At 56.6% G+C, this 14,390-nt stretch overlaps 1 protein-coding gene across 1 annotated transcript in view; it reads left to right on the top strand.

The window, feature by feature from the left end:
• The window catches only part of LOC103252793 (VPS10 domain-containing receptor SorCS2-like), a gene marked incomplete at both ends in the record, with an annotated part of 20,264 nt that overhangs the window by 5,167 nt on the left and 707 nt on the right, over window positions 1-14,390 (top strand). Inside the window, 5 exons of the mRNA XM_021709292.1 lie at window positions 7,942-8,128; window positions 8,501-8,634; window positions 9,727-9,850; window positions 11,127-11,239; window positions 12,065-12,190. Of these exons, the coding sequence (XP_021564967.1) occupies window positions 7,942-8,128; window positions 8,501-8,634; window positions 9,727-9,850; window positions 11,127-11,239; window positions 12,065-12,190 (684 nt within the window). The remainder of the gene's footprint in view (window positions 1-7,941; window positions 8,129-8,500; window positions 8,635-9,726; window positions 9,851-11,126; window positions 11,240-12,064; window positions 12,191-14,390) is intronic.

The following is a 14,390-nucleotide window of genomic DNA, read 5'->3' as shown; positions in this document are numbered from 1 at the left end:
TCAGGCAATCCATTCACCTCAGTCTCCCAAAGGCGCGGGATTACAGGCTGAGCCACCGAGCCCGGCTTGACCATGCATTTTTTATAAACCGCTACTTAAACTGATTTTGTTCATTTGGAATCTCAAAAAAGAAAAACCCCGGAAAGTTAAAAACACCTATTACTTATAATTCCACAACTAAGAATAAATCCTGAGTGTGTATGTGGATAGATACAGATATAAACACACACACACATAGAGATATACATTCCCTTGTCTCTCGGTCTCTCTTTTTTCCTTTAGAACAAGTGTTATATTTTCTTATAATTTTCATTGGAAAGCACACAAAAAATATCGAGACTAGAAATACCACCCAAAATCCCAGTCTGCCATGGCACCAGCTGTTAACTTTTTGTATTTCCTTCTAGTCTTTTAAAATTAATTTGCAGCATGCTTATTTTCTGACTGTGGAATGAACTAATGCTCTTTGTAGGCCACGTAAGAACAAAAATTAGAAAAAGTTACACGCATGCAGAAAATCCAAAAACTACTGAAAAGCATGAAGGAGACTTTGCTTTGACCCCCGGGACTCCAGCCTTCCTGCTGCGCTGCGTTCAGATCCCTGGTTGCCAAAAATGGAACATAGACAATATGGCTTCGTGATCGTGTGTGTTTTATATAAACATCTTTCCAGGCCGGGCGTGGTGGCTCACGCCTGTAATCCTGTCGCTTTGGAAGGCAGAGGCGGGAGGATCACTTGTGGTTAGGAGTTCAAGACCAGCCTGGAAAGGAGACCCCCGTCTCTACAAAACAAAATATTCATGAGTCAGGTGTGGTAGCTCATGGCTGTCATCCCGGCTTCTTGGGAGGCTAAGGCAGGAGAATCGCTTGATCCCAGGAGGTCAAGGCTGCGGTGAGCTGTGATAGCGCCACTGCCTTCCAGCCTGGGCAGCAGAGTGAGACCTCGTCTCTTAAAAACAAAAGAAAAGTTTTTCGGAATGTGCTGCCTGGGGAGGGCGGGCAATGATGGCTGAGGTTTGGAGTTAGAATGCAGGGGTCCTGGTCTAGCGCCAACAGGAAAACTGAGGCTAAAGAGCATTCCGAGCTGTATCTGCCGAGCCCGTCCATGTGGGGTGCTTTCCCGAACACTTCCTGCGCACCCGGCACGGCCTCACACGGCGCACTCTCGACCCCCCACTTTACAGCTGGGGAAACCGAGGCTGGGACGGCTGCTTTCCCAAGGCCACACAGGACTGGGCGGCAGAGCTGGCATTGGGCTCGCGGCCTCGGGGCTCCAAGTGGCCGGAGCTCTGGGGCCGTTCCCTGGTGCAGGGTCCACGTTCCTGCCTGTCCCAGGTCCCTGTGCGGATGGAGCCCGCCCCTGAGATGCATGTTTCTCTGCACCATGGGGGCAGCCCTGGTGCAGGGTGGGACCCCTCTGCTCGCAGCAGCGTCTTGGGGTGGCTGGAGAACAAAGCCCCCGGGTCCTCGGAGCGGACCCAGCGCGAGCCCAGGACAGACTCGCACGAAAATGGCCCTCTGCTGCCCCCTGGAGCCCAGAGTCTGAGCGCCTGGATCGCGTCTGCAGGTCCCAGCGGGAGCCAGGAACCCCGGCCCCCAGCCCCAAGGCCCAGCTCCCCACCCGCCCGGTGGCCTTCCTTGGCTGGGCTGCTCTGCGGGCAGGGGCCAGAGTGGGCGGAGGGGAGGAGCACGGCCGGAAGAGGGGCTCCCGGAGCACCCCATCAGCTAGAGATGCTGGGGCGGGGGGCATGGAGTCAGGGGTCAGGAACACTCACGGGTGCAGACACACACACGTGCACACACACACACTTACATCACCCCATGTTGACACATGTTCACACTCTATGCACTTAGATGCACACGCATACACACACCAGCACAAAGTCACGTGCATACACAATCACACGTGGACACACGTTCACACTCTCACACAGACTTATACGCGCACACACACACAATCACAGGTTCACACGTGTTCATACACTTGTTCGCACACGCACCTACAAACTCACACTGATACATGCACTTGCACACTCCCATGTTCACATACGTTCACACTCACACTCTCACACACACTGGTACACACTCGCAGACACACATGTGCACTCACACTCTCTCACACTTAGACCAAGATCGGCTTGGAAACAGCTCTGGATTTAGAAGAATCCGAGTTTCATCAATATCTGATCATTTAAAATAAGAACTGATAGAGAACCCAGAAATAGACCTCCATAAATATGCCTGCCAGGTTTCTGGCATCGATGAAAACATTTACCTGAAGGAAAGATGGCCTTTTCATCCTATAAAAAGGAGCATCGGCCTCAACCTCATACCTGATCCAAAAAGTGGCTCAAAGGGGTCACAGACTTCCATGTAAAAAGTGAAAATAATAACACTTCTACAAAAACCATAACAGGAAACAGTAGGGCTCTGGGGCTGGGAAAAGAGTGAACACTAAAAGCACAGTCCCTAAAAGGAACAGTTGACAGATTGGGCTGCATCAAAATGAGGCGCTTTTGCTCTGGGAAACACGCTTGTTAAGAAGCTGAAAGACCAGCTTCAGAGTGGGAGGAAGTCCTTGCAAACCACACACCCAGCGAGGACTAGTACCTAGTATATATAAAGAACTCCCAGAAGTCAACACAAGAAAACTAACCCTTAAATAAGAATGGGCGACAGACGTGCAGAGACAGTTCAGATAACAAACAAGCCCATGAAAAGATGTCCCACCCTCGTTAGTCAGGGAAGTGCAAATCCACACCCCAGTCAGACATCACAGTGCACCTGTCAGGATGGCTCCCATAGAAGACTGCTGGTGAGGATACGAGAGCCCGGAGCCCTTACACTGCTGGTGGAAATGGAGAGGGACGGTCATTCTGGAAAAGAGTTGAGCAGTTTCTTGAAAAGCTGCACATGGGCCAGGCTCGGTGGCTCAGCCTATAATCCCAGCACTCTGGGAGGCCACGGCAAGTGGATTGCCTGAGCCCACGGGTTTGAGACCAGCATTGGCGACTTGGCGAGACCTTGTCTCTACAATAAATGAAAAAATTAGCCGGGCGTGGTAGCACACGCCTGTAGTTCCGGCTACTTGGAAGGCCGAGGCGGAAGGATCGCCGGAGCCCAGCAGGTCGACGCTGGGGTGGCCGTGAGTGTGTCCCTGCACTCCAGCCTGGAGAACAGAGTGAGACTCCAATTCAAATACAACAAAAAAAGAAAGAAAGAAAAAAGCTACACATGCAGCTGCCACAGGACCCAGCGACTACACGTGGGCATTTATTCAGAAAAATGAAGACTTGTGCTCACACAGAAACCTGAATGTAAATGTTCCCAACAGCTTTATTCATAAGGGTCAGAGACTGGAAACCACCCAGGCATCCTTCGACAAGTGATGGTTAAACTGTGGTTCACATGTGAGGTGGGTACTGCTTAGCAGCAAAAAGGGCTGGATTATCCATAAACCCACAGCCAACATATTGCTAAATGGACAGAAATTGGAAGCATTTCCCCTGAAAACCAGAACAAGACAAGGCTGCCCACTCTCACCTCTCCTGTTCAACATTGTGTTGGAAGTCTCAGCTTGAGAAATCAGACAAGATAAGGAAATCAGGGGTATCCAAAAAGGAAAAGAAGAAGTCAAGCTATCCTTCTTTCCTGATGATGTGATCCTATACCTCAAAAATCCAAAAGAATCTGTCAGAAACCTCCTGGCACTGATAAAGGACTTTGGCAAAGTCTCAGGGTACAAAATCAATGTGCAAAAGACGGTCAGATTCTTATACACTAACAACAAACAGGCAGAGAACCAAATAAAATGCACAATCCCATTCACAATTGCTGCAAAAAAATGAAATTCCTCGGCATTTTCCTAACCAGAGAAGTGAAAGAACTTTATAATGAAAATTACAAAACACTTCTCAAAGAAATCAAAGGTGACACGAACAAATGGAAAAATATTCCATACTCATGGATTGGAAGAATCAACATTGTTAAGATGTCCATCCTACCAAAGGCAATGTACAGATTAAACGCAATACCCATTAAATTACCAACATCATTCTTCTCAGACCTGGAAATGACAATACAGAAATTCATATGGAAACATAAATGACCACAAACAGCCAAAGCACTCCTTAGCAAAAGAAATAAAGTGAAAGGTATCACACTTTCAGACTTTAAACTTATAAGGCTACAATGATTAAAGCAATCCGGTATTGGTACAAGAATAGGCATATAGACCAATGGAACCAGATAGAGATTCCAGAAGCAAAACCTCAATCTCCCAACCAATTCACCTTCAACAAAGCCACCAACAACAACCACTGGGGAGAGAACCTATTCAGTAAGTGGTGCTGGGAAAACTGGCTGACCACACGCAGAAGATTGAAACAGGACCCCTACCTGTCCCCACACAAAAATCAACTACAAATGGATCACAGACCTAAATGTAAAACCTCTAACTATAAGAACCTTAGAAAACGCAGGAGACGCCCTTATGGAAATTGGAACTGGCAACCAGTTCCTGATCAAGAGCCCATGCCATAAGAGATAAGATAGACAAGTGGGACCTCATCAAACCAAAAAGCTTCTGCAAGAGAGTGGAGAGACAGCTCACAGAATGGGAAAAAATATTTGCCAACTGCATATCTGTCAAAGGCCTAACATCCAGAATCTACAAGGGACTCAAACATGCCGAAAGGAAAAAAAAGCCTCATTCAAAAAGTGGGCAAAAGACGTGAATAGACACTTCTCAAAAGAAGACAGACAAGCAGCCAACAGACACAAAAAATGTTCAGCCTCATGAATCATCAGAGAAGTGCAAATCAAAACCATGTTGAGATATCACCTAACCCCAATAAGGATGGCCATCATTAATCACTCAAAAACAACAGATGCTGGAGAGAATGTGGAGAAGAGGGAACGCTTCTACACTGTTGGTGGGAACACAAACTAGTTCAACCTCTATGGAAAACGGTGTGGTGATTCCTAAAAGAACTAGAAATTAACCTTCCATGACTCAACAATCCCCCTTCTGGGAATATACCCAGAGGAACTTAAATTGCTCTCCAAAAAAGATACAAGCACACACGTGTGTTTATTGCAGCACTATTCACAGTAGCAAAAACATGGAACCAACCACGCTGTCCATTGAAACTGGACTGGATTTTTTAAAAATGTGGTCCATAAACATGATGGAATGTTATGTAACCATAAAGAAGGACAAAATGATGGACTTTTCAGCAACTTGGATGGATTTAGAGTCGATCATACTCAGTGATGTATCACAGAAACAAAGAACTGAGTAGTACATGTTCTCACTCATGAGCGGACCCTGGAGATTTACCATAATACTCTGAGAAAGGGATAGGCAGTAGCCGGAAACTGCCGGGGAGGGGACACATAACATCAACAAGGGTGCCTGATCTCAAATCAGGCAAAGTGGGGACCAAAGGGAGGCCCAAATTTACCTGTATGGTAACCACTTGTATACCTAATCCTGAATTGCACCCCACAACTTTAAAGTTCTAAAAAAAATTCTTTTAAAGGAATGGATTATTGATCCAAGCAACAACCCGGGTGAATCTCAAGTGAATTACGCTGAGTGAAAAGAATACTCCCAAAGTATTCCACGCCGTATGATTCCATTTCTGTAACACTGGTGAGCTACGGAAAGAGAGAAAATTATGGAAAATTATAATCAAAATTATAGAAAGGGGCCAGCACAGCGGCTCATGCCTATAATCCCAGCACCTTTGGGAGACTGAGATAGGAGGATCCCTTGAGACCAGGAGTTCAAGACCAGCCTGGGCAACATAGCAAGATTCTGTCTCTAAAAGAGTTATAGCATTAGTGGGCGTGGCGGCACGTGGCTGTAATCCCTTGAGAGATTATAATCCCTTGAGAGAGCTACTTGAGAGGCTGAGGCAGGAGGATCGCTTGAGAGAGGAGTGAGCCATGATCATGCCACTGCACGCCAGCCTGGGTGACAGAGTGAGACCTGGTCTCTAAAAAAGTAAATAAGTAGATGCTAGAAATGGCGAACATGTTGGTAGTTGCCCTGGAGTCAGGGGCAGATGAGGGAAGGCGGGCCAGTCCCCGGTGCTTCAAGTGTTCTATTTCTTCCTGTATCGATGTCCATTTTCTGGTTGTGAGACGATGGTTTGGCGAGACAGCAGCCTTGTGGGTGGGGTGGTCAGAGAGAACCCAGGATCACTCTGTAACGAGCCTTATATCTATCTCAGGATAAAATCTATGATATTTTTTAAAAGCACCCCTATTGAAAATGGATCTAAATGAAATATACCAAGATGTTAGCAGTGGGTATGATGGTGAGAATTGAGGTCCTTATTTTTCTTTTCTTTGCTGTTAGTCTAGATTTCTATTGTTCTCCTACATTGAGAATATACTAGACTTAAAGTGTTGTTAGGGAGAAAAATAAGAAGTTATTTTAACCAAGTAAAATGTGTAAGTAGTTAAACATGCATTCGTGTAGCCTCTTATAGGTAGACATACGAGGTCCCCAGAGAGGTGACACTCACCCAGGGTGGCCGGACCCCGAGTCCCGACTCGAGGTCACGCGTGCCTTCGGCTTCCCAGGATGCAGTGCAAACGAGAACACGTTAGCCCTGAGACCTTCCCCTCATTCCTCCTCCCGACCCCCGAGGCTGCCTTTTAACAGAGGGCGGTGGGCTGTGAGCCGGCTCCCGAGTTCTGGACTCCTGAGAGCCTCAGTCTTCTTTAAAATGGTCAGGAAGAAGGCCATGGTTCTCAGGTCCCCCCGGAGGCCGGAGCAAACGACCACAGCCTGGGTGGCTTGGACAACACCACCCTCCAGGGCAGAATCCATCCCTACCGGCTCTTGCTCCCGGAGGCTCCAGGCACTCTGAGTTTGTGGCAGCGTCACTCCGGACTCGGCTTCCATCTCCACCAGCCCTCTCTGCCGGGCCAAGGACCCCGGGCATTGGCCTGCGGGCTCGCCTCAGCCAGTATGACCTCATCTTAGCCAGTCACATCCCCCAAAGGGCCTATTCCAATGAGGCCACGTTCTCACGTTCCTGGTGGGTACAGATTTGGGGGGACACCCTCCAACCCACGACCCCTTATTTGCGGAGGAAGTTAAGTGAACCTGATTTATGTAAAAGTATCCGATCCACTTCTAAGAGTTGGCAGATGTCAGCTAGGAAGATGACTAATGGCTGGTAGGAATCCCACTTTCCTCCTGGTCACTGGGACTCAGTTCTCCGGGTGTTTCTGGTGGGGGGAGGGGACAGCAGGAAGGGATGGGCGTGGGGAGAGAGGGGAGAGGGAATGTGACCACGGTGAGAACTCTTTCTCGCCTTAAAGTTGAAAGAGCCACCAGTTTCCTTCGCTCAGTTTCCCCGACTCTGAGGAAACACGGTGACGGGGAGGCAAGTGTCCGTGGCAGGACGCGCACAAGGTGACAACAGCCATTGCGGGGGATCCCTGCCAGGGGGTCACCCCCGCTGCTGCCGGCAGCTCCTCTCTGTGGACCCTGCCGTATCAAAGCATCAATGAATGAGATAGAAGAGAAATCCCGGCACCAGTGTCTAGAAGGGAGGCCATTTTCTTTCCGTCCTGGAAGACTATTTAAGCGTCTTCCAAGCTGCATCCGCTGAGTTGCATCGCCGAACTCCTGGGAAGCCCCTCCTCACCCTCCAGCCCCCACAGCCTGACTCAGCCTCCCGGGTCCCCCTCGGCCACTCTCGACCCCTTCCCTCTCGGCTGCTGGGGAGACTGTTCCGAAATCTCACCCGCTCGTAGCCCGCTGATCAGACCCTCTCTGGCGGCCTGTGTCACCCCACGCTCCAGGCTGGAATCTCCCAGAGGCAGAGCCCAGTCACTTCGAGGGTCGGGTGGGGGGAGGCACACCGACCCCTCAGCTTCCGAGCCCACACCGAGCGGCCGCTCGGGGTTTCCCTGCAGGGTGATGTCCTGACCACCAAGTACCAGGTAGACCTTGGCGATGGCTTCAAGGCCATGTATGTGAACCTGACGCTGACGGGGGAGCCCGTCCGGCATCGCTACGAGAGCCCGGGCATCTATCGCGTGTCCGTTAGGGCCGAGAACGTGGCGGGGCACGATGAGGCGGTGCTCTTCATCCAGGTCAACGGTGAGTCCACCGGCCACCGAGGCCTCTTCGCGTCGCTCCCTGTGGCCGAGGGAACGGGGTCCGTGGGAGCACGGGGAGTCCCTCGGGGCTCCCGTGGGCTCCCAGGCCTCAGGATGGCAAGGAGGTGGGCTGTGCTCGGTCCACAGCCCTGAGGCCCCGTGTGCGGTAGGGTGGTGCTGGGGAAGATGATGACGGTGGTGGTGGTGTGTGGTGATTACGGTGAAGATGGTGTGGTGGTTGGTGGCGATGGCGGTGGTGGTGGAGCCTGTGCCGGCAGTGACAGCATGAAGCTGGTGGTGACGGCGACCGAGAAGCAGCCCCTGTCGTGCCCCGTGCCCTGTTCCCCTAACGCCGGCCTCTTGGCCTCTGCAGCGCCCCTGCAGGCCCTCTACCTGGAAGCGGTTCCCATCACGGGCGTCAACCGGGAGGTGAACCTCACGGCTGTGCTGCTCCCGCTGAGCCCCAACCTCACCGTCTTCTACTGGTGGATCGGCCACAGCCTGCAGGTGCGCCTCCCTGCAGAGCCCCACCTGGGTGCCCAGGGCCGACGGGGCACAGCCCCAGGGACCCAGCAGAAGGACGCAGCGTAGGATGCACTCCCGACCCCTGGGAGCCCTGGGGCAGCTGAGAGGGCACTTCCTTCCCTCCACAGCCACCTTGGGCCTGCGGCCAGGGTCCGTCTGCCCGAGGCACAGGCTGCACTGGACTAGAGCCTGCCTCCTCCAGGGAGAGAGGTGGGAACAGAGTGGTTGGCCCCAATTAGGCTGTGACCAGAGTCACAGGAGTGTGCAGGCGAGGTGTGGGGGGCTCCCGGGAAGGGGAGGCCATCTCTGTTGAGGTGGGCTCGGGGGAGGCTTTGTGGAGGCGTAGACCATTGGGGCGGGACCAGACCTTGGAACTCGCTCTGAGGTCTGGGTTGTCCCTTGAAGCACTGGGGAGCCCTGGGCAGATCTTGAACAGGAGAGAGCCCCTGTCCGCAGAATGCTTGGTCAGGGACAAGGCTGTCCATCCTCAGACAGGGGGGCGGCGGGAGGGACCCAAGACCCCGAACAGGGCACCCTGAGCTCACTCGGCAAGCAGCAGCCCCGCCCCCCACGCAGAAAGCCCCCCGGCAGCCGCGAGAGCCCAGGCCCGGAGGTCAGGGCGAGGGAGGGGCTGCAGGCTCTGGATTCTCTTTCCCTGAGCAGGGAGGGTCCAGGAAGGCGCCAGGGCTCCGGGTTCGAGTCTGCGTTGGGCCACTTCTGGCTGAATGACCCGCGCACACCGCTCCCCTCCCGGAGCCTCTGTCTCGCAGCCGCACCCACGAGGGAGTGGCTTTCCTGTCCCAAGGGACACCGCCGCCCACTCAGCGGCACCACCCCAGTGGGAGTCCTGAGCTGGGTGCAGGCATGTGACGGTGCCGCAGCTCGACCACGGTGGCGGCAGCCATCTGTGAGGACAGGAGAGGACACGGGCCAGGGAGTGGAGGCCCAGCCCGTGGCCATCCTGGGCTCCTGACACCCCCGTGAGCCATCGGGAGGCGGGCCACGGGGGCCGTGTGTCCTAGGTGTGGCCGGCATGCCCCGCGGGCCGGCCCTGACCCCCTCCTGTCCCCGCAGCCCCTCCTCTCCCTGGAGAACTCTGTGACGACACGCTTCCCGGACACGGGGGACGTGCGTGTGACCGTGCAGGCCTCCTGTGGGAACTCGGTGCTGCAGGACTCCAGGGTCATCCGCGTGCTGGGTGAGTGCTCCCGGCCAGCGCAGCCTCTGCGTCTCCACCTCCATCCTGGAGGTGGGGCCGCGTGGGGCACGTAAGCCACGGACGTCCCGGGCACGTCCGGGGCGGCCCTGGGTGGGCAGGGAGGGCCTGGGTGAGCACAGCCCTGTCCTAGCTATGTAACCTCGCCAAAGCTCCCCGCCGCTCTGGCCTCAGCTCCCCATCAGTAAAACAATACGATTCCCGTGCCCCATGGCGGCGCTGGGGCACGACGCCCGAGTGAGGCCATTGCGGGTGCCTGGGCGAGGTCCCTCGGGTTTGGGCTCCAGCTCTGTCGTCGCCCTCCCCTCACCCAAGGATTGCCTCGTGGTTCCGTTCCAAGAGGAATCCCCTCTGTAGACTGTGTCGAGACTCCAGCTCCGAATCTTTCTGTGCTGACTGGGGGCGCTCAGCCCCTCCTGGGAGGCACTGGCAGTAGAAAGCTGGCCTGAGACTGGGGAGACCCCCCCCAGCACACCCTCACCCCCATCGTCACACCATAAAACCCTCACGTTGCTGGAAGGGCAGCCTCCGTGGAACTACGGACAGCAGCCATCAGTTAAATGTCCGGCGGGGCCAGTGTGCCGAGGGCTGCCCTTGGCTGTCCCTTCGTTTGGGTCTTCGTGCTGAGCCAGTCGCTTGGCGGTAGTCGTCACCACACGCACCGTAAGATGTTGAGCTCGCAGAGCGTGGGTTCCTCGAGCCTCCCGGCCTTCAGGGCCTCTTCTCGCTTCACGGCGGAGAAAACAGGTTCGGGCGGTGAATGGGGAGGTTGCCGTTAGTCCCGGGGCTTCCAAGTCACGCTGTGAGCCACAGACCCCGGGAACTGTGGGGGAATGAGAAGAAGAGGCGGCCTCGGCTCTGAGGAACTCTTAATTTGGTGGGGGGACCAGCCCAGCTCAAGTTCATGGGTCCCTGAGGGAAGAGAGGCCGACCTCGGGGGTGGGTTCATCCTCGTGAGTTACGGGGCGGGGGGAGATGTCACTGAGCAGCCTGGGTACACGTGAGGCCCTCCCTCCGAGGTCACTGCCACCGTCCTTATCACCGTCACGGTCACCATACTTGCTGTTGCTCCTCTCAGGAGGCAGCCAGGGAGGGAGCGCGGACCTGGAACCCTCGAGATCAGGCCTGCTCTGGCCCGCTGGCGCCGGGGGCTGGGCCTCTGGGCTGCAGGCCCTGAGCCCAGGGGCCACCCCGGACCAGCCGGGGCGTGTGACGGCACTCCTGGACCCACCCGCTCTCCCGCCCCGCCCCGTTCCAGATCAATTCCAGGTTGTGCCGCTGCAGTTTTCCAAGAGCCTGGATGCCTACAACCCCAACACGCCCGAGTGGAGGGAGGACGTGGGCCTGGTGGTCACCCGGCTGCTCTCCAAGGTGCCTGCCCAGTGCCTCCCCGCCGGCGTCTCTGCAATGCCGCCTCCGGGGCGGTGGGGCGGGGCGGTCTCCATGCACGTCTCCTGAGCAGCAGCTGTTTGCAGGAGGCCCTGCCGCTGTCCTCCAGCGGGCCGGCGTCCCTTTAAGGGGATTGTCCCTTATTCATGGACTTCTCTTCTGGGCCAGACCCTGGGGACAGAAGAATCAGACGTGCTCACCACCCTCAGGGAGCTCCCAGAGGGCAGCCATCCGTTGGGATGCCCAAGGCCCCTGGCGCCCCAGTGAGAGAAAGACCCGTCCCCTAGAACCACTCAAGGCTGTCACGGGAGGGGGGATCCCCTCCGATCAGGCTTTCCCTCATCCTGTGAATTTTGCTGGCAAAAGGGCCCTGGGCACTGAAGGATGAGTAGGAGTCTGCCAAGGAGAGGTGCATGGAGTGAGACGTCCAGGAGGCAGAGGGACGCGCACGAGCGGTGCCTCATGGGTCGAGGGAGTTGTGTGAGGGTGTGCGGCTGTGGCTGGGCCTGGGGGCTGGGGAGTGAGAAGGGCCAGGCGGCCGGGTTCGGCAGGGCCAGGCCGCAGGCCGGGAACGCCGTGTCGAGGAGCCCTGGCCCACCCGGCGTCCGGGGGGCGATCGCCAGAAAGGGACGTGCTCGCTGCCGCCCAGGGAAGGACGGACTGGAGCAGGCAGGCCTGGCCACGGGCGGCGGGTGTGGGGCAGGCAGAGCTGCAGGCGGGGGGTCCGGGACTCCGAGGCCCGGAGCGGGGAGGGGGCGTCCCTGGCCCCGACCTGGGTGGGGCAAAGGCGGCTTGCTGTGCCCGCAGGAGACCAGCATCCCCGAGGAGCTGCTGGTGACCGTGGTGACGCCCGGCCTGCCCACCGTGGCCGACCTGTATGTGCTCCTGCCCCCTCCCCGGCCCACGAGGAAGAGGAGCCTCACGGGCGACAAGGTGCGTGCCGCGGCCAGACCCTCCCAGGTCCCGCAGGGCGCTCTCGGCGGCTCGGCCCGTCCCGGTCTGACGCGGGCGGCTGGCCCCTCCACCTGGCGGCCTCCAAGGTCGCCGTGGCAGAGGGGGGGAGGGCGGGGGTGCTCACGCGCTCCCCGCCCCGTGTGGCTGGGGGCGCTGGTCGCTGCCCTGACGGCTGGGGATGCCGGGAATGGTGGGCGAGCCCCCTGGGGACACACCCAAGGCACAGGTTCAAGACGCAGCAGAACTCGGCCTCCGTGGAGTTGTCAGGGTCTTGATTCAACACCCTCACGGGGGAGAGAGGTCCTGCCTGTGACAGGCGTGGGAAGGGACGCCGGGTGAATCGCAGCGCTGGACACAACGAGGGCGGCTGAAATACAACACAGACAGTCCCAGGTGTTGGCGAGGAACGGGAGGGATCGGAGCCTCGCACGCTGCGGGTGGAGTGGTACAGCTGCCCAGAAAGCAGCCCGGCCGTTCCTCCGTAGCTGAAACCCGAGGGAGCACGTGACCCCGCGGGTCCACGCCTGGCGTGCCCCTGAGAAAAAGGAAGACGTCCGTCCACACTGAGACGCGTCCATGAGGTCCGCAGTGGCGTTACTCGCCGTCGCCAGAAAGTGGACGTGACCCGCCTGGCCATCAGCTGCGGAGTGAATAGACAAAACGCCGTCTGTCCGCAGAACGGGCTGTGCTTTGCCCACAAGAAGGGAAGGAGGCCCTGACGCCTCTGCGGCCCAGGTGGGCCTCGAGAACAGCGCACGACGTGGATGAGGCCCGTCACGCGAGACCGAGTGTCCCGTGATTCTGCTTCTGTGTCGTGTCCAGCACCGGCAGCTCCACGGAGAGGGCAGGCCAGTGGTCGCCGGGCCGGGGGAGGGAGAGGGGGAGTGACCGCCACAGGGCGGCGGAGCGGGGGAGTCCCCTGGAGGTGATGAAACCGGCAGGCGGTAGACCGGGGGGATGGCTGCACCACGTGGGGAATTCCTGGGAAGCACGGAGCGGTCGCATCAAAAGCGCAGATGTTCCATCCCTTGTGCGAAAAGGAGCGCGCGCTGGCCCTGCCTCCGCACCCGCCGTGGGGACCGGCACCCACTCCAGCCCGGAGCAAGACAGCACACGCCCAGCACCCCGTGGGAGCCGCGTCCCGCCGCACAGACGAGAGAAGTGAGGCTCCACGCGGCCGCCGTCAGGGAGGACCAGAGACGCACCGATGCAGTAGCATTTCCAGACGCTGACCGCGAACTCTCCGGCAAAGACACAGACTGATCCACAAAAAGATACCTAGGGACCAATTCAACCAAGGAGGCGAGAGACTTGCACACCAAAAACTGGGAAACCTTGAGGATTTTGAAGAGACAAATAGATAGAAAGACACGCTGAGTTCATGGGTCGGAAGAATTGATATCCAGACGGCCATACGACTCAAAGTGACCCCCAGAGCCCGTGCCATCCCGAGCCATATTCCAGTGACACTTTCCACAGACGTAGGGAAAAAACCCTAAAATCTGTACGGAGCCACAAAAGACCTGGAATAGCCAAAGTATCTTAAGCAGAAAGAAGAAAAACACGGAGGCGTCATATTACCTGATTTTAAAACACACTACAAAGCTCTAGAAATCCAAACAGCTGATCCTGGCATAAAACAGACATGTAGACCAGTGGAACAGCACAGAGAGCGCAGACATAAATGCATGTATTCAAGGTCAGTGAACTTTCAGCAAAGCTGCCAGGAGTGTACAGCAGGGACGGGACTGTCTCTTCAATGCACGGCGCTGGGGAAACTAAAACTCCACACGCAGAAGAATGGAAACCGGACCCTTGGCTCCCGCCGTGCACAAACGTCAACTCAGGACGGACGAGGGACTCTCTCGCAAGGCCCGAAACTGAGAAACGACCGGGGGCGCACAAGGAGCGCCACACGACGGTGGCCGGGGCGAGGGCGTCGGGGTGTGACCGCGGCCGCGCAGTGGGCACCAGAGATAGACACGTGGGAGGGCGTCCAGCGAAACCCCCGTGCAGCCGAGGAAGCCGTCAGCAGGGCGAGGAGACAGCCGGGGCACGGGAGGCAGCGTTTGCAAGCCGCACGTCTGACCTGGGATGACCAGCCGGAGTCGCCAAGGAGCCCGAGCCACTCAGGAGCCTGGACGCCAGTGAGCCGGCTACACAGCGGGCCGAGGGCGTG

Source organism: Carlito syrichta, unplaced genomic scaffold, assembly GCF_000164805.1.
Source record: "Carlito syrichta isolate Samal-C Ts95f unplaced genomic scaffold, Tarsius_syrichta-2.0.1 Scaffold170634, whole genome shotgun sequence".
NCBI lineage: Eukaryota > Metazoa > Chordata > Mammalia > Primates > Tarsiidae > Carlito > Carlito syrichta.
The sequence above is the reverse complement of the archived record's forward strand: the minus strand, read 5'-3'. Positions and strand labels throughout refer to the sequence as shown.